The following is a 26667-nucleotide window of genomic DNA, read 5'->3' on the forward strand; positions in this document are numbered from 1 at the left end:
GCAGGTTGTAATCTATAAACACTCTATCACTGAATAGTACCATTGAGACATCATAGAAACCTTTTCTTCGAATTATTGCTTTTTGTTTCCTTATTGCGGAAAATAAAATTATTTCTAAGATATCAGTCCGGCATTATGAATGAGATGCCTTCCTAAGTCTGCCTGTAAGCTGAATTTGCAGGTGAGTTGGAAGAGGTACATACGGTTTTTATTTAGCATCAGTTAGTCAAACGTTTGTCTTAGTATATAGCATATATCTCACCTTTCTATGCATATGAAACACTTAAGAAACACTTCCAAACCTTACAATGCTTTCACGAGCATCACAAAATAGTGCCTGCGTTTGTTATTACAAACCATTGTATTTAACTTACATTTTTAATATAATTGGCTTTATGGTAGTATATTCTTTAGTACAGGCTTTCTGTAAGTCAGATGTTTTTAACTGGGGACTGTCTGTATACCTAAAGGAGGAAGATAGTTCTGATTTTTATCCAAGTACATTTAACAACTATTCTTTTGTCATGAAAATTGTTCACATCTACCCTATGAATTGAATGCTGCTCTTTTACTAACGGCTTACAAATGTGTTTTGGTAACAGAAGAATTTTGGTCTCCGGGAATGGATTCTCAAACCCTTTGTCAACAGAAAGAAAGGAATACTCAAGATGGAGGAGTACTAATTTCTTTAGTTCGCATACAAAACACAACACTGAAAATTGTTAGAAACAGCATTTTGATGCAAAATAAATCTGTTTACTTTTAGACCTATGATTAAAAAACAAAGAAATTCATTTTATATGAAATCTATCACTTTATGTTTTTATCTGAATGTCCACGTTCCAGAGTAATGCAACAGTATACCAAAAAGAGTTATGAAATAGTATCCTCAGGGTATATAACTCCTGCAACCATATGTATTAAATCTGAGTCCTGAGCAAGAAAACTGGCATAGGGACAGATTTTGAAAAAGAATTAGGAAGTCCTCTCAATGGGTTTTATGTGCAAACTTATCTTAAATTCTCAAATTTCCATCTTGTACTTTTGCACTTGGGTGTTAACCAAAAGGTTGGTGATTAGAACCCACCCAGCAGTACCGTGGAAGAAAAGGCCTGGCAATATGCTTCTGTAAAAGATTATAGCCGAGAAAGCCCTATGGAGAAATTTTGCTCTGTAACACTTGGGTTGCCATGAATCGGAATTGACTCAATGGCATAAGACAACAACAACAATATTTAATTCATTCCAATTGTAAGCTTTCTAAAAAGAAATACAAGTAAGGAAACTTGAAAGTTTCTCCTCAAAGTTCTAGAAAATTACAGCAAGAAAAAGTAAGTAAATTATAGGAAATTATCAGAAATGAACCGGAAATCAAAGATCCAAGTAGGTAAATCTGACTACCCTATGAAGAGTTCTGGAGTGCCAGGCGGCAGCTAAGGAGACCTGGGGGTGCAGGGGTTAAAGTGTCTGACTCCTAACTGTAAGGTCAGTGGTTTGAAACCACTAGTGGCTCTGTGGGAGAAAGATGTGGCAGTCTGCTTCCGTAAAGATTTACAGCCTTGGAAACCCTATGAGGTCACTATGAGTCAGAACCGACTCTACGGGAGTGGGTTTTGGGCGGCTGCTAACCAAAATGTTACAGGTTCAAGTCCATCTGTAGGCACCTAGAAGAAAGGCCTTGTGATCTATTCTGAAAAATTAGCTATTAATAACCCTACGGAAATCAGTTCTATACTGACACATGAGTTGGAATTGATCTGACAGCAACTTTTTAAAAAATATTTTTCATGAAGAGATTTATCTTTTTTACCTGTACTAGCAGTATGAGGCCCTAGTTAAAAAAAATGTATATGTATATTTGTAGAGCTAAAAATTTTAACTCAGAGGAACACTGTATTGCCAAATTCTTGAAGCTAAACTTTAATGTCTGTCACTTTTTTAACCATGGTCCTAAATTTTTATGCTAAATTTAACTTTCTTAAGTTTAAATGTTATGAACCTGACAGATTTTAAAAAATACACATCTCTAATGCAGAGATACATGAGATTAGCATGTTGGAAAGATCTTTGGGCTGTGAGGAAAAATGGGCTCTTGCATGCTATGCTTGACACGTCACCCTTTTGGGGCCTCAGTGTTCTCCCAAAAAGATTTTTGCACTTGATGAGAACTGTTGCGTTATTCCTAATATTCTGAGTTTCCAACCATTCATGACTTTTCAAAAAGTTCTTACAAATAGGTAGGCCATCAATAAAATGAAATTTGCAATTTCTCAAAATCAAATGAGCAAATAAATATGAAGATTCAAGAGAATGATCACAAAAGGTGGTTGAAGGTATGTAAAGGGCAGACCAAAGAGGGTTGTAAAGCGTACAGGATTGTACAAAGCTTTATTTTAGAGTTACTATGATCCATGCTTATTAAATAAAACCAGATACTATTTCAGTTATCATTTACTAAACTTGCTTTTGTCATAGGATTAAAAATTCTACCTGGATTTGCAGAGGTGTGTACAGTATTTGTGACAATATGAGCTCACCCCTCACCCTGCCAGTCCCCAGTGTAGCCCATGAAACTCAAGATATTTTTCCAGCTAAAGATTGCTTTCTCAACGTTATATTTTCCTTTCAATTCCATATATAGTCAAGTATTTCACTTATGGTAGTTCATTGTTTGCTTAATATTATTAACTGGAATATTAGAATTATGTATCGTCTAGATAGTGATCCTCCTTTATAATGTTGTTTGCAGTGTAGGCCATATGTCATTTCCATTAACAGAAGCCCTGATGCTACAGCGGTAACCAAAAGGTCGGCTCAGACCCACCAGGAGCTCTGCGGGAGAAAGATGTGGCAGTCTGCTTCCCTAAAGATTTATAGCCTTGAAACCCTAAATCTCCGGGGAATAAATCCTATTTTTCTAGAACCTAGTAGAGACTGATGTATTTGAATGAATGAAGTAGATGGAAAAGGTCAATATTCATTTATGTAATGATTAGTCAAGTACATTTCAACGCAAGGACCTCTGACAGTCCTTTGCTTAAATCACACTTGGCTTTTCCCTTTGAGCAAGTTTGTTGCTTCTCAAATTCCTAGAAAGGAGAGGGGCGGGACAGGTTACATGGAAAGAAGCTGGGGCTAGGGACCCAACGCGGTTTTGGGACGTACCAGGGCCTGGAGGGAAATATTTGTTTTGGAGGCATGGGAAAGCGGGCGATCTGACAAGTCGTGGGCACAGGGAGGAACGCGGCCGTCGGGCTTCGGCTCCGAGATTCTCGGAGCCAAGGGCTGGAGCCGCGCAACCTGCCGCAGGGGCGGCACCCCAGCAGCCCCGCCCCCTGGGCGCGCCCTCGCCCAGCTCGGGGAGCGCAAGGCTCACGCGGGGCGGGGCGCGGTGGGGCGGGGCGAGGATTGGGGGCGGGCCTCCGTGCTGGCCCCGCCCCTCCCCTCCGCCCTACGGGTCACAATGTAGGGTTAGGGCGGCCGGCGGGCGGGGCTCGGCAGGGGAGGAGCCGCCGGGCGGGGGCGGTGACGGCGGTTGGGGGAGGGGAGGGGAGGAGGAGTCGGGGAGGGAGGAGAACAGCGCCATTCCGGCCGGCCGCTCCCTCCGTCCCTCGCTCCCTTCCTAGCAGTGGCCCCTTATCAGCCAGCGCAGGAGCGCGCGAGCGCGTGACGCGTCCCGGCTAGCTCGCGCCCTCTTGCGCCCCAGCGTCCGCCGCCAGCTCATGGCCCGGGCCGCCGCGGCCGAGCCGCGCTGAGGCGGGCCGAGCCGAGAGGTGGGGCCGCCGCCGTGGCCCTCGCAGCCCGCGCCTCGCCGCCTGCCCGCGGTGCCCGCGCACGCCGGCCGCCATCGCCTTCGCGCCTGGCTGGCGGGGGCGCTGTCCTCCCCGGCCGTCCGCGCCGCTCCCTGGAGCTCGGCGGAGCGCGGCCGCCTGGGCCGGCGGAGTCCCCGGGAACCGGACGCTGCCGCCTGTGTCGCCGCCGCCGCCGCCGCCGCGGGGGCCATGACCGTGGAGCAGAATGTGCTGCAGCAGCAGAGCGCGGCGCAGAAGGTAAGGCGAGCCCGCGAGCCGCTTCCGACGTGCCGGCCTCGTCTCCGCGGCCCCGGCTGCCTCCCCTGCCACCCACCGCTCCGACGCTTTGCCCTGGGGGCGTCGCGCCCAGCGCGGGGTCGCCTGTGGGGAGCGGGGTGTCCTTAGCGTCTTTCCGTCCCCGTCTTTCTGCCAGTTATTTTCCTAGCACTGACGGTGCAGGGTGTGGAGAGCCCTCACATTCCTACACTCCTCTTCTTTACGCCTTCCTAATTAAAGTTTTGTCTTTCTTTTTAAGAATAGCCAGTTGTCATTTCTCCTGAACTCAGTTTGTATTTCGAAGGTAGGAGCGTTCCAGGCCTGCTATTTTGCAACGAGTCTCCACCAAAATCCAGTTGCCTGCCTTGAGGGACAGGTACATTGCCAGGTGGACTCTATGTAGAAGTAGGGGATTTGGTGGGTTCCTTTTTCTTTTTCCTTTTCTGGTTGTAGAAATTATCCCTGAAGTAAGGAAACCTTTTGACCATGTTTATTCCAGGAGTCTTTTGTCCCCTAAGTTTGACCTTGTTCTACTCTTCACCCGTTAACTCCTGCATCAATCACACATTCTCATGGTCGCTCGCTGAAAAAAAAAAATTTTTTTTTTTCTGTTTGGGAACCTTCAAATCTGTCATAGTGGAGAGTGAGAGGCTCTCTAAATACTGTAGATTTTGCTTTCAGAATCTTAAATGCACCATCATGGCTTGCACCATATTCTGAAGAGCAGTTGACCGTGACTTACGTTTTTTTTTTTCCCGTCGTTTGTGTGAAAAGCACTTTGGGCCAAAGGGAAACGTTGCTTTAGTCGTGTTGGAATTTTGGGGTCATTGAGGTTTACTGTGAGCCATCAGCAAAGCTGTGTTTGGTTTGTCGGGGTGAGTAATGAGTGCCCCACCCTGTTGTAGTTTTAGAGTAGTAGTTAACGCCTACCTGTGATTGTTTAACTTGAGCATAAGGCCTCCGTCCCTAACACAGCCTTTGTATAAATTAAGCTTTTGCTTTGAGATTATTTTTAGGATTTTATGATAGTACTTGAGGTAATTGAAGATGCTAAAGAATTTCAGAAAGCAAGGATAGTGCATTGTTATTTTAGGAACTTTGGGTAAGTTGTTTTTGGAACTTTTGTATGTTAGCTGTTACTGGGAAATTTAGAAGATTTATTGCAGACTGCAATTTATTTACAGTGAAATAATTCAAGATTTAATAGTAGGAGTTTAAAACAGTAACCTCCTAAACCTTCTCTCTTCTGTTTTGAAAACCTTAAACTTTAGTTTTTGACACCGTGTATGTCATGAATGTTAGTACTTAGGACAGGATCCTGAGGCCCTGTGAGTGCGAAGCAATCTTTAACAGGCTTGGTATCGTTTTGTCTATAGTTGTCTTCAGTGTTGAATATTAAATCCTGTTATTTTAAAGTGGAAAGAGTAGTTTATGTTTTTCATACCTCTTAAGTTTGAACAATGGCAAGGAATTTGTTCTTTTCTCCCTTGACTTTGCTGGAAGTACACAGAATCAGAAAACGCAGAATAAATTTGTAGAATCAAGAATCAGATCACTGACAGTGGTCTTGGCAGTCAAGTCAAATTTCTTAGTTTAGTGACCCCCCTCCTTATACAAAGGAAGTAGTTGTTATTCCGGAATATTACCATTTTGTGTCTGGGGTGTGTGTGTGTGTGTGTGTGTGTGTGTGTGTTTTAAATCTTTTCATTGATATTGGGGAATTTTTTTTCTTGAGCAGTGTAATATAATTTTGTTTTGTTGTTTGCTTTCCATTTTTACATGCTACTGCTTTGTTATCCTAGAGTAAAACTATTTATATGACTGCAAATATGTTAAGCCATCTACCTCAAATAACTTGACGGATTTAAATCCACCAAGCTGGTAACTGGGAAGTGGACTTCAGACTTCAGAAGAAACAAAAGTGAAACTCTTCCTTTTCTTTTAGAAACTGTATGGAATATCAGTAAAAGGAGATGTGTCCAGTGTGTCTTGCACAGTCAGAATTTTAACCTGTTTTCTGTCCTTCTTAAAAAAAAAATACATATATGTGTGTGTGTATATAGAGAGAGTGTGTGTATAATATTGTATTAAAATAAATAGCCATATTGTGGTTGGAATGATTCCTATGTTTTCAAGATATTTTTTTTTCTTCCAGAGGGATGTAAAAGAAATAACCTTTTTTTCAAAAAGCAACACTACACAAAACTTTCATAGCTCTGTCATAGTTCACCTACAGAATAGCTTGTCACAATGTAGTATGAGAAGGCAAGTGGCTGCCTTGATGGGTTTTTTGCTTGATTGCTGAAGTTTGGCCAAGGCAAGGACTTAATGGGATACAGTAGAATTGCAGAGAGCTGCTTTTCTTAGGTTTAGATGCTATAAGTGAGGTGGTTTTGGCTGCAAATTAGTTACAATTAAATCCTGCGGTAATTTTGGTCTTGAACATGTATCTTTAGTCTTTGTGCTTGGTATTTACCTAAGTGGAGCGTCCTTTGACACATCTCGGATATTTGATGCACAGATTCAAGTTTCAAATGAGGATTCTTAGGGCAGCATTAGCATTTGGTCCTAGGGACCAAATTAATTTATAGAGCACTCCCCAATAAACAGGATATACTTACATTTAATACATCGATTTGAGTTGAATAAAGTGTAAAGTTAGGAGAACAAGCACTTTGCCTGTTATGTTTCACCCTAGGGTTTATAGCACTTCTTTGCCCTTTTTTTTTTTTTTTTCTCCACATGCTGTCAAGTCCATTGCGACAGAAGGGGACCCCATGTGTGTCAGAGTAGAATCGTGCGGCATAGGGTTTTCAGTGGCAGATTTTTGGGGAGTAGGTCATCAGGCCTTTCTTCAAAGGAGTCTCTGGTTGGACTCGAACCTCCAGTGTTTTGGTTAGCAACCAAACATGTTAACTGTTTGTACCATGTGGGGACTCCATTGTAGGAGTCAGTAAATATTTGTTCAGTGAAGTAAGGGATGAATGGCTTCTACAAGGGATGTGCATGTCTTAGTTCTTTAACTGATTTGCAAGTTTTAAAAATTATTCAGAAAGAATCAAAGCTTGAAACTGTGGAAAATTGTTAATTCTAAAAAAGAGTATTATGTGATAGGAAGACAGTAGAACTTGGGTTAGATCTAAATCACCTTTCTGTGACCGTGGGCAAGTCATTAAATTTGTCTAAATCTACTTTTAAAGCCTTATAGTTAGCATGATTAAACATGAACAACTTTGTATCTGAGTGTTTCCAGTTTAGCTAAGCAAGCATTTATTCTGGGAAGGGAGGGTAAAAAAGAAATAGTACAGGTAGTCCCGAATTAGGACGCATCAAGTTACCATGAGCTGCACTTGTGACAAACCACACTTACAACGGTTGGTTGGTTTTGTTTTTTTTTGGACATTTTATCGTTAGTAATATGTTGCAAAGCCTATGGGCTATCGGATTAGGTTTGAGAGTTACAGTAACTCATAAAATGATTAGAAAGCTTTTTATGTTTTCCTGTTCTTTGTTGAATATGGGATTAGATTGACCTCTTCAAAGTTGTTAGCATTTGGCCATATTTCACTTAAAAATTTAGGTGTGGTTCAACCTAAGTCCTTGTTACTTTGGAGGTTTGGCGAATATGACTATATTATATCAGGGCTGAGCATCTTATTTACAGCAAGTTTTAGATAAGGCTTACAGATTTTGCCTATTGTCTTTGTAGGTTTTCTGACTCTTCCAGAGTCAATTTTCTAAAATGTTTTATAGTTCTTAAAAATTTAGCAAGAAAATCTTAATTTAGATTTTCGTATTTATTGGCCTGAACTTAAATCTGTGCATAGGTGGGTATATGCCCTTTCTCATTCCTGTTTGTTTCCTTCTCAGTTATGACTGCCAGTGTTGAACTGTTTTATCAGTCTTACCAAAATTTAGCTCAGTTTTTTTTAATCAGTTGTTTTGTTTTCTAATTTATTTATTTTTGCTTTTTTCTTTAGTGTGTAATTCTACCTCTCTATTTTTTTTTTTGGTGTATTTTTTTCTTTTTGCTGCTTAAATTCAGTACTTAGTGAATTTACCATCATGTTTAATAATGAAAAGCATTTTGGGCTTTGGATCTTAGCCTGATTTTGTTATGGATTTGACTTTCTTTTTCTCTCATTTTTTTTAAAGTTTTTTTTTTTTTAACTTTTCAATATGTTACATTTTTTTAAGTCTTTCAATTCTTCATTTCTAGATTTGATACACTGTTTAGAAGGTATGATTTGTAATGGTTTTATGTATTTATTGAGATCTCATTATCAAGTATATGAGATTTTGATGAACATATGAAAAGAACGTATATTCTTTGAAAGTTAGAGTTCTATGTTTATATGTTAAATGAACACAGTATTTATTTGACTATGTCTTTTGTTCGTTTTCTTGATATGTTAAATTCAGAGAGATGTTGATGACACCACTTTTGATGTGATTTCATCAAATTCTTTTGGTATTTCTAATGGCTCTAATTTGGACTTGTATTTGTTTATATTTTGGTAGGATTCAGCCACTCACATATATGGTGATAGGTGATTGTTTTCTGATTTTCCATTTTTTAGTCTTTTTCTCATTGTTTTGATGTATTGATCAAGTTTTCTTCGTATCACTTCTTCTACCCTTCATTTTTTAATTCTTTAATAGTTTGGAATTTTTCTTATTTCTCTTACTTTGAAACTTTTACTTTTAAACAAATATATCTAAACATAACTTTTCTGATAATGTCAAGAATTAATAACTAGGTTGCCCTCCTTCCCTCACCCCAGTAGGATAAAACCTTTAGCATATTTTCACTTATCACATTCCTGATGTTGATGGGATAATATAGAATTGTAATTCGAGATGACTAATTTTTATATTTTTTGAGGTATATTTCTTGTGTTTACTTTCCATTTCTTATATTTACAGACCCATTATTAATAGATAATTAGCTTTTTGGAATTAGGTATTTAATTTTAACTACATGCTTTGTATTGTATAATACTGTTGAATCTCTCTCTTTTTTTTTTTAAACAGGTAAGTTAACTCTTAAGCTTTAAGATTTCCTCTTTGGTTTTAGAGTTCAGAAATTTCACCAGCATATGTCTTGTTCACGTATATATCTTTTAACAATCCTGCGTAGGATTTTTCATCTCAAAAACTCAGTGTTTTTTCTCAGAAGGAATATATATTTTAAAATTATTGCTTCTACTTTATTCTTTTTCTTCTTTGTTAAGTTGCATTATTTGAATTTTAGATGCTGTGGAAACCCTGGTGGCGTAGTAGTTAACAGCTATGCCTGCTAACCAAAAGGTTGGCAATTCGAATCCACCAGGCGCTCCTTGGAAACTATGGTGCAGTTGTACTCTGTGCTATATGGCCGCTGTGAGTCAGAATCAACTCGATGGTAATGGGTTTGGTTTGATTCATCTCACTTATTTCAAATTTTATTTTATAATTCTTATCTCTCCCTTTTTGCTGTATATAGTAGGCTAAGTTTTTAATCTAGATTAATTTTGTAATGTGCATTCTATATTTACTACTTCTATAGGTGATCAGTGGAAACCCTGGTGGCATAGTGGTTACGTGCTATGGCTGCTAACCAAAGGGTCGGCAGTTTGAAGCCACCAGGCGCTCCTTGGAAACTCTGTGGGGCAGTTCTGCTCTGTCCTGTAGGGTTGCTCTGAGTCGGAATCAACTTGATGGCACTGGGTTTGGTTTGTTTTTATAGATGATCAGTACTTTTCTGTTGTTCTAATATACATTTTTAGTTGGTTCTGAGGTACACAGAATTGAGTTCATTATAAACACTGGTTTGTGATTTGGAGCCCTAGTGGCTCAGTGCTACGACTGCTAACCCAAAAGATTTGGCATTTTGAATCCACCAGCTGCTCCTTGGAAATTCTATGGATAGTTTTAGTCTGTCCTATAAGGTCACTATGAGTCAGAATATATATATGTTATATATATTCTGACCTTCTTTTATTGAAAAGTTCATCCTGTTTCCATTGAACCGAGATCTTACCTTGCCATATACAAAAGTTTTATATAAAACATTTTTTTTTTTTTTACCATGGCTCTCTATTCTATTCCATTATTCATTTTGCCCACTCCTGTGCCAGTGCCATCCTGTCTTACTGCTCTAGCTTTATAATAATCTTTAATGTTTTAATAATCTCTAATATCTTGAAAAGTGGATGGTGCGGTGGTTAAAAGCTCAGGCTGCTGACCAAAAAGTTGGCACTTTGAATCCATCAGGCGCTCCCTCAAAACCTTATGGGGCAGTTCTGCTCTGCCCTGTAGGGCTGTTAAGAGTTGAAATTGACTTGACAGCATTGGGTTTGTGGTTTTTTTTTTAATCTTGAAAATAAGTCCCTTCTCTTTGTTCTTCTTCTTCAAAAATGTCATGACGCTTTATTTTCTTTTGAAATTTTAGAATAGTTTTACCAGGTTCTCCAAAAAACCCTGTTTGAGTTTTTGATTTATTTTGTTGAATCTGTAGATCAATTTTGGGATTATTGATATCTTTATTTTTTTTTTTTATAAGGAGTTCTGGTGGCATAGTGGTTAAGCTCACAGATTGGCGGTTCGAACCCACTTGACTTCATGGGGGAAAAACCTAGGCATCTGCTTCCATAATGATTATAGTCAAGAAAACCCTATGCGGCCATTCTGCTGTGACGCACGGGGTCATTATGAGTCAAAAATTGACTTGATGGCACCCAGCAACAGTAACAACATCTTTATTACATTGAATCTTTCTGTCCATTAACATAACATACCTCTACTTTTAGTTAGGTCTTTTTAAATATCTCTTTTACAGTTTGTAATTTTATCTGTAGAACTGTTAAATGCATCTTTTGTCACAGGTAGTCGATAATTTCTGGTAACTATCACACATGGTATTCTTTAAAAATTGCCCTGCTTAATGATTTGTTTCTGATGTGTACAAATGCAAATGATTTTTGTCTATCATTCTTATATCCAACCACCTCGTTCAACTTTACTATTCTAATAATTTCCCTGAAGATAATTTTGGAATTTCTATGTAGAAAATTATATTAAGCTTATGTAATGACAGTTTTATTTCCAATTTCTATGCCTGTAATTTCATTTTTTCATGTTTTCTAGCTGAGACTACTAATAAATGCTGATCAGAAGTGATGATACTGGATATCTTTATTGTATATATATATATTTTTATAACTGATTTTAAAGAGTGGATCCTTACTTTTCTATCTAATATACTTCTAAAATATTTACATGTGAAAGTTACATGAATTTCTTGAAGAACTGAAGAGTATCGTTGTGTTTTTAATTTTGGTTCCTGCACGTACTTTTTCCTTTGGGTCTTGGTGACCGCTGTGAAAGTTTTCACTTCCTAGGCTTCCTGGGATGGGGGACAGCCACTCTTCTGTCATCTTGGGTCCTCTGAAGTCTGGCAAGGTGCTTCCTTTTTATCATGGGTCCTCCTCCATCTTCTTCTCCAAGGATCAGCTTGGCAGTTATTCATCTGTGCCCAGATGTACCTAGAGTTGTTGTTGTTGTTAGTTGCCATCAAGTTGATTCCACCTCGTGACGAGCCCATATGTAGAGGTGGTTAAAAGGTCTTTCTTCCTCTGACACTGTTGTTGTTAGTTGCTGTTGTGTTGGCTCCGACTCATGGTGACCTTATGCATAACAGTGAAATGTTGACTGGTCCCATGCCATTTCCATGATCTTTGATATGGTTGATTGTTATCTATAAGATTTTCATTGGCTTATTTTCAGAAGTAGATCACCAGATCTTTCCAGTCTCTCTCGGTCTGGAAGCTCTGCTGAAACCTGTCCACGATTGGTGACCCTGCTGGTATTTGAAATGCTGAGGGCATAGCTTCTAGCATCAGAGCGACATGCAAACCACCACGGTGTGACAGAGTGTCAGATGAGTGGTAGACACTGCAATACACTTTTACTCCAATGTCATAGAACTGCTGTAAGTACTGATCTCCACCAGTGGCATTCCTTTTTCCTGCAAACATAACTGATGAGTATGGCACCATAAATAGCACATAATAATCATAGATGAATATTGTATATGAAAAACCAAATTTGCCTTTTGAAAGACAGTTTAGGGATGTCACTATGCAATGTGTTGTTGTTGTTGTTAGGTGCCTTCGAGTCAGTTCCAACTTATAGCAACCCTGTGCACAACACAACGAAACACTGCCTGGTACTGCGCCATCCTTACAGTCATTGCTGTGGTTGCCTTGTTGCAGCCACTGTGTCAGTCCACCTTGTTGAGGGTCTTCCTCTTTTCCACTCACTCTGTACTTTGCCAAGCACGATGTCCTTCTCCAGGGACTGATCCCTTCTGATAACATGTCCAAAGTATGTAAGACACAGTATCGCCATCCTTGCTTCTAAGGAGCATTCTGGTTGTACTTCTTCCAAGACAGATTTGTTTGTTCTTGTAGCAGTCCATAGTGTATTCAGTATTCTTCACTAACACCATAATTCAAAGTCATCATTTCTTCTTCGGTCTTCCTTATTCATTGTCCAGCTTTCACATGCTTATGGTGTGATTGAAAATACCACGGCTTGGGTCAAGTGCACTTTACTCTTCAAGGTGACATCCCTGCTTTTCAACACTTTAAGGAGGTCCTTTGCAGCAGATCTACCCAATGCAATGTGTCCTTTAATTTCTTGACTGCTGCTTCCATGGGTGTTGATTATGGATCCAAGTAAAATGAAATCCTTGACAACTTCAGTCTTTTCTCCGTTTATCATGATGTTGCTCATTTGTCCAGTTATGAGGATTTTTCTTTTCTTTATGTTGAGGTGCTGCAAGTCCTTTTCACTTTTCAACAAACAAGGTTGTGTCATGTGCATAATGCAGGTTGTTAGTGAGTCTTCCTCCAATCCTGATGCCCTGTTCTTCTTCATATAGTCCAGCTTCTTGGGTTATTTGCTCGGCATACAGATTGCGTAGGTGTGGTGAAAGGATACAACCCTGATGCACACCTTTCCTGACTTTAAGCCATCCAGTATCCCCTTGTTCTGTATGAACAACTGCCTCTTGATCTATGTAAAGGCTCCTCAAGAGCACAAATTTAAGTGTTCTGGAATTCCCATTCTTCACAACGTTATCCGTAATTTGTTACGCTCCACACAGTCGAATGCCTTTAAATAGTCAATAAAACACAGGTAAACATCCTTCTGGTATTCTCTGCTTTTAGCCAGGATCCATCTGACTTCAGCAATGGTATCCCTGGTTCCCCGTCCTCTTCTGAAACTGGCCTGAATTTCTGGCAGTTCCCTGTCGATGTACTGCTGCAGCCGTTTTTGAATGATCTTCAGTAAAATTTTGCTTGTGTGTGATACTAATGATATTGTTCTGTAATTTCCACATTCAGTTGGATCACCTTTCTTGGGAATAGGCATAAATATGGATCTCTTCCAGTCAGTTGGCCAGGAAGCTGTCTTCCATATTTCTTGGTATAGATGAGTGAGCACCTCCAGTGCTGCATCTGTTTGTTGAAACATCTCAGTTGATACTCCATCAGTTCCTGGAGCCTTGTTTTTCGCCAATGCCTTCAGAGCAGCTTGGACTTCTTCCTTCAGTACCGTTGGTTCCTGATCATATGCCACCTCTTGAAATGGTTGAACATTGACTAATTCTTTTTGGTATAATGACTTTGTGTATTCCTTCCGTCTTCTTTTGATGCTTCCTGAGTCATTTAACATCTTCCCCATAGAATTCTTCACTATTGCAACTTGAAGCTTGAATTTTTTCTTCAGTTCTTTCAGCTTGAGAAACCCCGAGCACGTTCTTCCCTTTTGGTGTTCTATCTCCAGGTCTTTGCACATGTCATTATAGTACTTTACTTTGTCTTCCCGAGATGCCCTTTGAAATCTTCTGTTCAATTCTTTTACTTCATTAATTCTTCCTTTTGCTTTAGGTGCTCAGTGTTGGTGAGCAAGTTTCAGAGCTCTTCTGGCAACCATCTTGGTCGTTTCTTTCTTTCTTGTCTTTTCAGTGACCTGTTGCCTTCTTCATGTATGATGTCATTCCACAACTTGTGTGGTCTTCGGTCACTAGTGTTCAGTGTGTCAGATCTATTCTTGAGATGGTCTCTAAATTCAGATGGGACATACTCAATGTCATATTTTGGCTCTCGTGGACTTGCTCTGATTTTCTTCAGTTTCAGCTTGAGCTCGCATGTGAGCACTTGATGGTCTGTTCCTCAGTCTGCCCCTGGCCTTGTTCTGACTGGTGATATTGAGCTTTTTCATCGTCTCTTTCCACAGATGTAGTCACTTTTATTCCTGTGTGTTCCATGTGGTGAGGTCCATGTGTCACCATTTATGTTGTTGAAAGAAGGTGTTTGCAGTGAAGAAGTCTTTGGTCTTGGAAAGTCGTTGGTCTTGACGAGTTGTGCCACATCAGCAAATGAAGGTCCTGAAAGCTTTATTGTATCCATGTAATTAAGGTCGACTTTACTTTGACGAGGCAGGTCTTTCGCAGTCATCTTTTGAGTGCCTTCCAACCTGGGGGGCTTTTCTTCTGGCACTGTATAGCATTCCGCTGCAATTCATAAGGTTTTCACTGCCTGCTTCTTTTCAGAGGTAGACTGCCGGGTCCTTCTTCTTAGTCTTTCTTAGTCTGGAAGCTCAGCTGAAACCTGTTTTCCTTGAGTGACCCTGCAGGTGTCTGAACAGTGGTGGTATAGCTTCCAGCATCACAGCAACATGCAAGCCCCCACACTACGACAAACAGACACGTGGGGGCTATGCAATGTGGCCAAGTAGGTCGTGTGAAAAGTTGGATTTATAAAAGGACCACTTGTTTTTAATTTATTTTGGTAAACTTGTTTTAATTTCCAAGAATATATTGTTTGTCATGGTATCTTGTTTTATAAGTGCAGTAAGTAATTTTTCAAAGTTTTCTCTTTTTTTTGGTCTTAATTAACTTTGGGTACAGACCATCTGCTTTATTCTTATTCTTGGATCCTCTGAGTTGCTAAATATTTTTAAATGACCCAGTAATGTTTTCCTTATTTCTTTAGCCTTGTCAGAATAGGTCTAGATCAGAATTTCTTACAGTGTGGTTTGTGCACTATCTGTATTACTTGTAGTGCTTTCTAAAAATGCAGGTTTTTGTGCTTCTCTCTAGACCCACTGTTTCCAGACTCAGTTAGGCTGTGGCATTCAGAACAATAATCAACCCCATTGGTTGAAATTAATTAGTGTTCTTACAGATGGGCATGTCTTTAGCATTTGTGTAAATTGAGTACAGTGGTCCTCCAGGGGTTGAATTATCACAATACATCCAATTTAGTATAAAAGAGAGTCTGCTTCCCTTGACCACATAGGGTTTCTCATGTTTCAAGTATTTCTCCCCATCAATGCACTGACATGCTTTCTAGTTGTGAAGGAGATGTCTCCTCCCTCAGCCTTTCATGGCAGACATCTCTATGGAAACCTAAAGCTTCAGGTGTGTAGGTGGGGCACTTGTCCCACCACCCCCAGAGGGACAAATTTAGTCTTTTTTTTATTCATTGTATCACTACAGCAGGGAATTTAGGATCAGTCAACTGTATATGCTAAAGTTGGAGTCTTCCTGTTGTTTCTTTTCTTCTCTTTTTGTTGTGTGTGTGTATATAAATCACTTCCGAAAGCTTCTTTTAAAAATTGTGAAACGTGAAAACTTATGATTTTTTAAATATAATAAATAATATGTACACACATATGTGTGTGTGTGAATATGCATGTGCGTGTATATGAAGCCCTGGTGGCACAGTGGTTAACAGCTTGGCTGCTAATCAAAAGATCGGCAGTTCGAATCCACCAGCCGCTCCTTGGAAACACTGTGGGACAGTCCTAACCTACCTTATAGGGTCGCTATGAGTTGGAATCAACTTGAGAGCAATGAGTTTGGTTTGTTTTTTTGGTTTTTATACATAATGTTGTTAGTTGCTATTGAATGTGTTCCTGTTCATGGCAACCCTGCCTATGCAGAGTAGAACTGCTCCATAGGGTTTTCAAAGCTGTGAACTTCCAGAAGCAGGTTACTAGGCCTGTCTTCTGAAGCACCTTTGGGTGGATTTGAACTGCCAACCTTTCGGCTAGTAGTCTAACGCTTAGTCATTTGTACCACCCAGTTGTGTATGTGTGTGTATATATATATAAATAAGTACATATATACGTACAAAAAATGAAAAAAAACCAAACCCATTGCCGTCAAGTTGATTCCGACTCATAGTGACCCTATAGGATAGACTAGAGCTGCCCTGTAGGGTTTCCAGGGAGTGCCTGGTGGATTCGAACTGCTGACCTTTTGGTTAGCAGCCGTAGCTCTTAACCACTGTGCCACCAGGGCTTTTATATATGTATATAAATATGTATGTGTGTGTATATATACACATACATACACAAACACACACACAGAGTGATCTGCTTTCGTAAAGATTATAGCAAGAAAACCCTGTGGGACAATTCTACTCTGTCACATGGGGTCACTATGAGTAAGAATCGAGTCAGTGGCACCCAACAACAACAACAACCTTTTGTAGCACCCTGGACATGAAGTAGTGTACGTTATTATCCCAGAAGTTGGTTTTGTGCTTCAGCCAAACTGCTCTTCTCTTCCGTATTTCAATAGCTGCTATCTTGACTTATTTTAAATTAATGTTACAGTGGTATAATTTACATAAAATGAATGTGACCATTTAAAGTGTGTGTTTTGATAATTTTGGCACATAGATAATTTCCAGCACTCTAAAAAGTTCCTTGTATCACGTCCTGTTCCATAATTGTACCATCTTCATTTTACGTAGCCACAAATCTGACTTCTTTTTCTTTATGTCAGTTTGACTGACTGTTTTAGGTCAATCAAAATTTCTTTGTATCTGGCTTCTTTCTTTCAGTAAAATATTTTTGTGCTGCAGCCATGTTGTTGCATGTGTCAGTAGTTCCTTTTTATTACTGAGTAATGTTTCATTGTATGACAGGTCCATAATCTGTGTATTCATGCACCTGATGGTGGACTTTTGGGTTGTTTCCAGTTTTGCCTGTTATTAATAATGCCACTACACGTACATTCGCGGGCAAGTTTTTGAGTAGACATATATTTATTTGCCTTTCTCTTGTGCAAATGTGTAAGAATGGAATTATTATAAGATATTGCGGAACTATTATCTGAAGTGGTTGTACTATTGTACATTCTCATCAGCAATGTATGGGAGTTCCAGTTTGTTGACATTCTTTTCTACAGTTGGTATTGTCAGTCTTTTAAGTTTTAGCCATTTTAGTGTGTATGTAGTGGCATTGTATGTGGTTTTAATTTGCATTTCTCTAATGACTAGTGGTTTTGAGCATCTTTCATGAGCTTATTGGCCATTTTTGGATTTTTTTTTATACTACATTTCATAAATTATCTTGTCTCACATTCTCAACAGGGACCAGGAATAATGATAGCTGCCTAGTCTTCCATGTCTGAAAATGGCAAGAATGTCACAGATGTAGCTAAAGGTAAAGCACTTCAGGACCAGTCACTATTATGTTCACAAAATTAAATTCCACAATTTTGCCTTCATTCTGTTTTTCTGAAACTACTGCCTATCAAAAAAGCTCATTGCTGAAGAATGAAAACCTTTTTCTTCTTTATGCCTGAAACTAAGCATTAAAGTTATCTGGAGAGCAAAGTGTCTTTAATAATTAATTGATTTCCCACAGAGAAGTCATTTATGATGCATATTTTATTACACAGAGTATAAAAATACCTTCACATCTCGGTTGGTTTGGCAGTTTGCAAAGAATGAGGACCAGTGGGAGGAGTGGAACGAGCTATGAAGAGGTAAACAAACTAGGCCCAGAAAGACTTTTCTTACAGATGCTGGCCCATCTAAGGACAAGGAAGAGGATGATCCTGATTTGAACTGGAAAAGAAAACATTCTGCTCGTTGTTGCTGTTCGGTCTGGCAGTTGGTGTGGATGGAGTGGGGATGAGGGGTGTTAGGCCATCAGAGCAGAATTGGCTGCCGAGCTGAGATTGCTGTGTACTCACTGAAGCAGGATGGATTTGTGGGAAGGGGTATGGAAAGAGGAACCAGAAATGATGAGCCATGAGTGGTTAGGACCTTTGCTATGGTGGCACCAATGTGAGAGCCAACTGTAATCTTACCTGTGCACCAATTCATGCATCTTAATTCATGCCCCAAAAAATGCAAAATCAAATGTTGCGGTTCCCTTGAGGTGGAGTTACAGAAACAAGTTTGGGCTGGAGATCTGGGGCTTGCCTCTTTTACAGAGGCTCTGAGTTGTGTCTGGATGCCTTAGCAAGAATGCCCCTGGAGTCCTCCCATGAAGCCTTCACCAAAGACTTTGGGGCAGGACAGGCCTGAGGAGAAGAGGATTGAAAGGAAACGAGAAGGTGTCCACTGAGTACGGTTTAAAATTCCCAGAATTTGGAGGGAAGCAGCAGCTCTCTGCAGGTTGCCAAGTGACAGTGGAAACTCTGCGTACCTATTCGGGTACTGTCATACAGACTCCCAAAATGGACTCCTGGGCTTCCTCACCTGTGGGGCAGGGATGTCAAGCAGTATTAAGACTGCAGAACTAAGAGAGCAGACCTTTCCATCCTTTCTGGGTGGCATCAGAGGGAGGGCACCAGTGCAACTGAGCATGTAAGGTAGGGGCTGGGTAGGTGAAGGCAGCATATGAATAGGCCGGGGTCAGCACTGTGGCGTACAGTGGGTAGTACCCCAGGCTTCTGTGGTCACAGGAATTAGAACAGCCCCTTCAGATCACAGCGGTCCCATTCAAGGACATGTGGTCCTATAGCTTCATGAATGTTGGTGGAATTTGGTGTTGCCATTAGCTTGCTCTTAGCCATCTGGTGTTGGCTTGGTCAAACTTCAGCCTCAGGGTCTGTGGTGGTTCTCAGATGGGAGCCAAGGCCTTTCTAAGCATTCTTGGTCACTTTAGCAATGCGAATATGATCAGGGACTCTTCATACCCCTTGAGTTCTCTGAGCTTAATGTCCACAAGGAGGTGTCTAACAACATCTAGACCACTTCCTCCATTTTCTTTTTCTCCTTCTCTGGTGCCAGTACCAGTGCTGTGCTGCGCTCCACTGCTAACCTAAAGGTTGACAGTTTGAATCCACCCAGTGACGCCATGAAAGAAAGGCCTGGTGATCTGCTTGCATAAAGATTACAGCCAAGAAAACCATGTGGAGCAACTCTGCCCTGTAACACATGGGGTCATCATGAGTTGGAATCAATTTTACAGCAGTGGGCTATCGTTTACAGGTCTTTGCTGTCTTTTATTAGATTTGATCCTTTTTAATACTGTTGTCAATTATATTTTTTGTTTAGTTTTATACTAGAATCATTCTTTGCTTAATAGAAAACAGTTGATTTTTATGTATTGAACTTCTGTCTCCTGACCTTGTTAAATTCACTTACTAGTTCTCTTTTGGGTGTGCAGATTCCATAGTTTTTTTTAATTATAATGTATAATGTCATGCTGTTTGTGAGCATCACTTTCTGTATAACCTTTATGTCAATTTTTTTCCTTGTTTTTATTGCACTCTATGTGGTCTCTTGTAAAATGTCACATAGAAGTGGCGATAACATACATCCTTGCCTTGTTCCTTATTTTATGTAGAAAGCAGTCTTTTACCATTAAGTGTGATGTTAACTGCAGGTTTTTTTGTAGATGTTCTTTAAAGGTTGAGGAATTTTTCTTCTATTCCTTCATCGCTAATATTTTGTTAAAGATTTTTATGTTGTAGTGTGTTTAAGAGGAGCCCTGGTGGTGCAGTGATTAAGAGCTTGGCTGCTAACTGAAAAGTTGGCAGTTCCAACCCACTAGCTGCTCCATGGGAGAAAGATGTGATAATCTGTTTCTGTAAAGATTACAACGTAGGAAACGCCATGGGGCAGTTCTCCTCTGTTCTATAGGGTTGCAGTGAGTTGGAATCGACTTAACGACAACAGGTTTGGGTTTTTTCTTTTCTTTTTTTTCCTTTTCAAGTACTTTTATACTTCTGGATATACTACAGCTTAACCATTCTACTGTTGATAAACTATTTGGTTACCTTTTTGTGTGCTTATGGACCGCTGTAGTTCTTTTCTGTGAAATTTACATTTGTTTCTCATTTTGGATTGTTTATCTTTTAGGTTTGAAGGAGTTCTTTATATTTTAGGTACTACTTTTTTTTCCTGGCTAATATATTTTGCAAGTATCATTTCCCAATTTGGACTTGTCTGTTTATTCTCTTGATGGTGTCTTTTGTTGACTAAGACTGTGTAGTTTTAATTTAATCTCACATATAGTTTGTTTTCCCACGTGCTTATCAATTTTTCATACTTTGGTGGCTTGCGTGTTGCTGAAAGCTGTGCCAGTGATATTTCAAACACCAGCATGGTCACCCCTGGGAGACAAATTTCAGTGGAGCTCCCAGACTAAGACAGACTAGGAAAAAGGACCTGGCAGTCTACTTCTAGAAGAATTGGCCGCTGAAAACCTTATGAATAGCAGTGGAACATTCTGTGATGTAGTGCTGGAAGATGAGCCCCTCAGGTTGGAAGGCACTCAAAATACGAGTGGGGAAGAGCTGCCTCCTCAAAGTAGAGTTGATCTTAATGATATGGATGGAGTCATTAAAAAGACAAGAGAGAAAGAAAAGATCACATGGATTCTGAAGAAATTCTGAAACTTGCTCTTGAATGTCTAGTAGCTAAAGTGAAAGGAAGATATGAAGTAAAAGAGCTGAAGAGAAGATTTCAAAGGGCATCTCGAGAAGACAAAGTATTATAATAATTTGTGCAAAGACCTGGAGTTAGAAAACCAAAAGGAAGAACATGGTCAGCATCTCTCAAGCTGAAAGAACTGAAGAAAAAAATTCAAGCCTCGAATTGAAATATTGAAGGATTCTATGGGGAAAATATTGAACAATGCAGGAAGCATCAAAAGCAGATGGAAGGAATATGCAGAGTCACTGTACCAAAAAGAATTGATCGATATTCAACCATTTCAGGAGGTAGCATATAATGATACTGATGATACTGAAGGAAGAAGTCCATGCTGCACTGAAGGAAATGATGGAAAACAGGGCTCCAGGAATTGACAGAATACCAAGTGAGATGTTTCAGCAAATGGATGCAGCACTGGAAGTGCTCCCTCGTCTGTGTGAAGACATTTAGAAGACAGCTTCCTGGCCTACCAACTGGAAGAGATCCATATGTGTGCCCATTCCAAAGAAAGGTGATCCATCAGAATATGGAAATTATTGAACAATATTATTAGTATAACGCATGTAAAATTTTGCTAAAGATATTTCAAAACTGGTTCCAGTAGTACATTGACAGGGAACTGCCAGAAATTCAAGCCAGATTCAGAAGAGGACATGGAATGAGGGATATCATTACTGATGCTGGTGGATCTTGGCTGAAAGCAGAGAATACCAGAAAGATATTTACTTGTGTTTTATTGGCTATGCAAAGGTAGTTGACTGTGTGGGTCATAACAAATTATGTATAACAATGTGAAGAGTGGGAGTTCCAGAACACTTGAGCTCATGTGGAACCTATATGTAGACCAGGAGGCAATGGTTCGAACAGAACAAAGGTATACTGCATGGTTGAAAGTCAGGAAAGGTGTGTGTCAGGGTTATATCCTTTCACCGTATTTGTTCAATCTGTATGCTGAGCCAAAAAGCCGAGAACTTGGCCTATATGAAGAAGAACTCGGCATCAGGATTGAGGAAGAGTCATTAACAACCTGTATTATGCAGATAACACAGCAGTGCTTGCTGAAAGTGAAGAGGACTTGAAGTACTTACTGATGAAGATCAAAGATCTACAGCCTTCAATATGGATTACACCTCAACATAAAGAAAACAAAAATCCTCACGACTGGACCAACAAGTAACATCGTTATAAATGGAGAAGATATTGAGGTTGTCAAGGATTTCATTTTACTTGGATTCACAATAAATGCCCACAAAAGCAGCAGTTAGGAAATCAAATGATGTATCACATTGGGCAAATCTGCTCCACCTTTCCACTTCAGATTTCCTGTGTCCATTTAACCAGCTCCTGTCCTTTTCTGCCTTCACATCTCAACTCCAGACAGAAGCTGCCCATTTAGTCTCATACATCTACTTGAACTAGAAGTGCACTCTTCACAAGTATCATTTTATGTCTATAGCCTGTCTAATCTTTGTCTGAAGAGTTGGCTTCCGGAATGGTTTTAGTTCTCGGTTAATAGTAAGTCTTCCAGGGTTCCTCCAGTCTCAGTCAGACCATTAAGCCTGGGCTTTTTACTACAATTTGAGTTCTGCATCTCACTTTTCTCCTGCTGTGCCAGGGAATCTCTGTTGTGTTCCCTGTCAGGGCAGTCATTGGTGGTAGTGGGGCACCATCTTGTTCTTCTATTCTCAGGCTGAAGGAGTCTCTGGTTTATGTGGCCCTTTTTGTCTCTTGTCTGTTGAACACTTTTTAATTGGACTGTTTGTTTTCTTGTTGAGTTTTAAGAGTTCTTTGTTTGTTTTGGATATAAGTCCTTTATCAGATATGTATTTTGCAGGTATTTTTGCCCAGTCTGTTGCTTTTCTTTTCATTCTTTTGAAGGATATTCTCTTAGTATGTTACTGTAAGTGGCACCTTAGGGAGTAAATTCTGTTATTATTGTCATTCATACTACACCTGTGACCTGTTACTCAGTTAATAACTATGATTTTAGATGGTCTTGAGTCATAACACACTCCACAGCAACTGGTTGGTTTAGGTGTCCCTGGGCTGCGCAGATAGTTAAACACTTGGCTACTAACTGTAAGGTTGGTGATTTGAAACCACTCAGGTGCATCGTAAGAAAGGTCTGGCAGTTTACTTCTGAAAGATCACAGCCATTGAAAACCTGATGGAGCGCAGTTATACGTTGAAACACATGAGGTTGCGGTGAGTCTGAGTTGATTGTACGGCATCTGGTTAGTAAAGCAGTGTCCTCAGCCTGTTTGTTGCAAAACCTTCATAAATGTGCCACCAAGTGTTGATCAAAGTTCAAAACATCTTTTCGATATAGTCCTATTAATGTAATGTAATTATTGCAGTGTTCCTCTAGGGTTCACAGGTGAAGAGGAATCTTCGGAATTTTGACTTGGAGTTGATTTAAGACTTTTGCTATGATGAGATGATTTGAATGTGTTTTACATGTGGCAAAGACATGAATTTTGGGGGACCAAAGGGTGGAATGTTGTGGATTGAATTCTGTCCCCCAAAAATGTGTGTCAGCTTGGCTAGTCCATGATTCCCAGTATTTTGTGATTGTCCATGATTTTGTCATCTGATGTGATTTTCCTATGTGTTGTAAATCCTACCTCTAGGATATTAATGAGGTGGGATTAGTGGCAGTTATTTTAATGAGGCAGGACTTAGGTTGTGTCCTAAATCAATCTCTTTTGAAATATAGAAGAGAGAAGCAAGCAGAGAGACATGGGGACCTCATTACCATCAAGAAGAAAGTGCCAGGAGCAGCACGTCCTTTGGACTCAGGATCCCTGCCCTTATACCTTCCCCCAGAGCCGGCAGAGAGAAAGCCTTCCCCTGGAGCGGGCACCCTGAATTGGAAATTCTAGCCTACTCGACTGTGAGAGAATAAGTGGTATTTCTGTTACAGCAGCACTAGATAACTAAGACAATGCCAAATAAATGTTATTTATTGAAACTCGTGAGTACTTTGCCTCGTGAACATATCTCAGAGCCTGGATAGTCAAGAGAGTAACTTATTGCTGTGCAGTGTGGTAACTGCTTTTGCTGACACTGTAAGCTGATATTATTATACTGGACTAATAATTATGTTGTGATAATTGCGATCTTTTGTAGAGTTATTGTACTTTGTTGTGGTGAAAGTTTTAAACTCTTTTCAAGTGTGCTGCCAACATTTTTAATATTTGCATGTATATTACGAACACAAAGAAGTTGAGAATTATTGGCTAAGAAGATACTAAGTAGCAAGTAGGTCTAGATATTGGACAAGAATTTTGTGAGCTTACAGCCTTTTGCTGTGTGAACTTTAACCAAAAACATCAAACCCGTTGCCCTTGAGTCTATTCCAACTCATAGTGGCCATATAGGAGAGAGTAGAACTGACCCATAGGGTTTCCAAAGCTGTAATCTTTACAGAAGGAGACTGCTGCCACATCTTTCTCCTGCGGAATGGCTGGTGGGTTCAAACTGCTGACCTTTCAGTTAGCATCCAAGTGCTTAACCGCTGTACCACCAGGGCTACTGGTGTATGAACTCTGAGTACATATTTTTAAACTATTTTCATTTGGGCTATACGGCATGGTAAAAATTTGGCTGCTAATACGTTATACTGTGTTTTCATGTCTTAACTGTAGGAATTTTCCAAGGATTAGTCCTTGATTTTCTGCTTTATTTTTGCAAGCCATATCTTTGAAGATAGCATGTATTTCCTGAGTCCTTTGTGTTTGCTAGGAGTTGGAATTGACTTCATGGGAAAGGGTATGTGTTCATTTCTGCCAAGTTTGTATAATCAAAGTAAGTATAATTTTACATTCTCACATAAACTCTAGTTTCACATTTTCAACCTCCTACTGTGGATTTTTTTTTTTTTACTGTGGATTTCTGCTTAGATATTTAGTTATCAGTCTGTACCTTGTCCATCGATTCATCCATTTATTTTTTGTTTTAAGCAGCTTGAAAAATAAATAAGATACAAAAAGCATACAGTTTGGTGGTGATAGGAGACAGAAATGCGTATGTCATTAGAAGTTAAATGAAGTACTTACAGGATTTAGTGGTAGGATCAAGGAGAGACTGGGTAGTTGTATCCAGGAGGAAAAAGAAAAGATTCGTAGAGGGGGTAATGGTTGAAATGAACTGCTGAAGATACATATGTGGATTAAAAGTATTCCAGGCAAAGAGAAGCCCGTGAGCCAGGACAAAGAAACACAAAATGCTTTGGTATATTGTTATCTACAAGTAGCTGTACATATATTGCTAACCATATAAGGCAAGGAGCTATGGTGGCACAATGGTTAAGCACTTCTCTACAAACCCAGCAGCTCTGGCGGAGAAAGACCTGGTGATCTGCTCCCATAAAGGTTACAGCCCAGGAAACCCTATGGGGCAGTTCTGCTCTATCCCATAGGGTCTGTGTGAGTCGAAATCGACTCAACGGCACCTGATAAGAACAACAACCGATAAGGCATATAATGTTGTATGGAAGTAGAAAGGATGAGTTAGGCTGGGACTAGATCGTGTATAGAATACTAAGAGGCTGGAATTTATTATATGGGGAATGGAAAGATTTAAGCTGGAATTCTGTGATTGGACTTGAATTTTACTTATAAATGCGGTCATAAAGTTTAATAACTGTTTTGTCTTGTTTAAATACAGGACAATTCATAATAAAAGACACTGATTTAAGTTTTATGAACCTGTAATTTTTTTTTTAATGAGGCTGAAGTTAACTTTTCCTTAGTTAATTTTTTAGTTAGCATATTCTAATGGGTTTAACACATTTATTTTCAAGAGGTGTGATGCTTTAGTGCCTGTAAACACTTGTAATAGGATTTTATACTTATGTCATTATTTCATCATAATTCTAGTGAGATTTGCTTGGAAGCCATTGTCCAGATGCTGGATGATTAGTGGTAAGGTTTTAGTTCATTGCTTGTCATTGAATGGCTTTCAGAATGAATTTACTGGTTTTATACTTTATACTATATGCTAACATTTGAAAGTCTAATTCAATGGATATTCTTATTCAGTGAAAAATAATGTCTGCATTCTGGCTTAATGATAGTTTTACTTTGCAATGAAAAGTTAGAATTCGTGACTCAAAAGAAAATTGACTTAGCTTTATAATTTTCGTGGCCCTCCTCACCTAGTGGTATTTCTTTTTCAGATATTAAAACATGGCAACATAATTTTTAAGATTATGAAAGTTTACACTTTTCCAACTATATGGGTATACTAAGCTATATAATAAACACTTATGCATAAGTTACTGTCTTAGTTATCTAGTGCTGCTATAAGGGAAATACCACAAGTGGATAGCTTTAACAAAGAGAAATTTATTCTCTCACAGTCTAGGAGGCTAGAAGTCTAAATTCAGGGTGCCAGTTCCAGGGGAAAGCTTTCCCTGGGTCGGCTCTGGGGGAAGGTCCATGTCATCAATCTTTAATGGTCGAGGAGCTTCTCAGTGCGGGGATCCTAGGTCCAAAGATGCAGTATTCTCTGGCTCTTGTTTCTTGGTGATTTGAGATCCCCATGTCTCTCTGTTCACTTCTCTCTTTTATATCTCAAAAGAGGTTGATGTAGGACACAGCCTAATCTTGTAGACTGAGTCTTAACTCGTTAACATCCTCAAAGTAGGATTTACAATATGTAGGAAAATCACATCAGATGACAGTATGGTAGACGGTCACATAGTACTGGGAATCATGAACTAGCCAAGCTGACACACATTTTTGGAGGACACAGTTCTATCCATAACAGTTGCTATTCATGGAAAATGTTTAATTTCCTTTTCTTTTATATAAAAATCATAAGAGGAACATTTTCAGCATCAGATGATGAGTGGCAAG

At 39.6% G+C, this 26667-nt stretch overlaps 1 protein-coding gene across 9 annotated transcripts in view; it reads left to right on the top strand.

The window, feature by feature from the left end:
- Positions 1 to 3920: 3920 nt before the first annotated feature.
- Positions 3921 to 26667, top strand: part of USP25 (ubiquitin specific peptidase 25) — a 172321-nt gene continuing 149574 nt past the window's right edge. For 6 of the 9 annotated variants that reach the window (XM_064273110.1, XM_064273112.1, XM_064273111.1 and 3 more), the window contains exon 1: positions 3921 to 4049. In XM_064273110.1, coding sequence (XP_064129180.1) covers positions 4002 to 4049 — 48 coding nt within the window. In that variant the 5' untranslated portion in view covers positions 3921 to 4001. Of the gene's footprint in view, positions 4050 to 17606; positions 17902 to 26667 lie in introns of those variants that run through there. The other 3 variants (XM_064273115.1, XM_064273119.1, XM_064273114.1) reach the window with 2 other exon arrangements.

This window comes from Loxodonta africana, chromosome 20, assembly GCF_030014295.1.
Source record: "Loxodonta africana isolate mLoxAfr1 chromosome 20, mLoxAfr1.hap2, whole genome shotgun sequence".
Taxonomy (NCBI): Eukaryota; Metazoa; Chordata; class Mammalia; order Proboscidea; family Elephantidae; genus Loxodonta; species Loxodonta africana.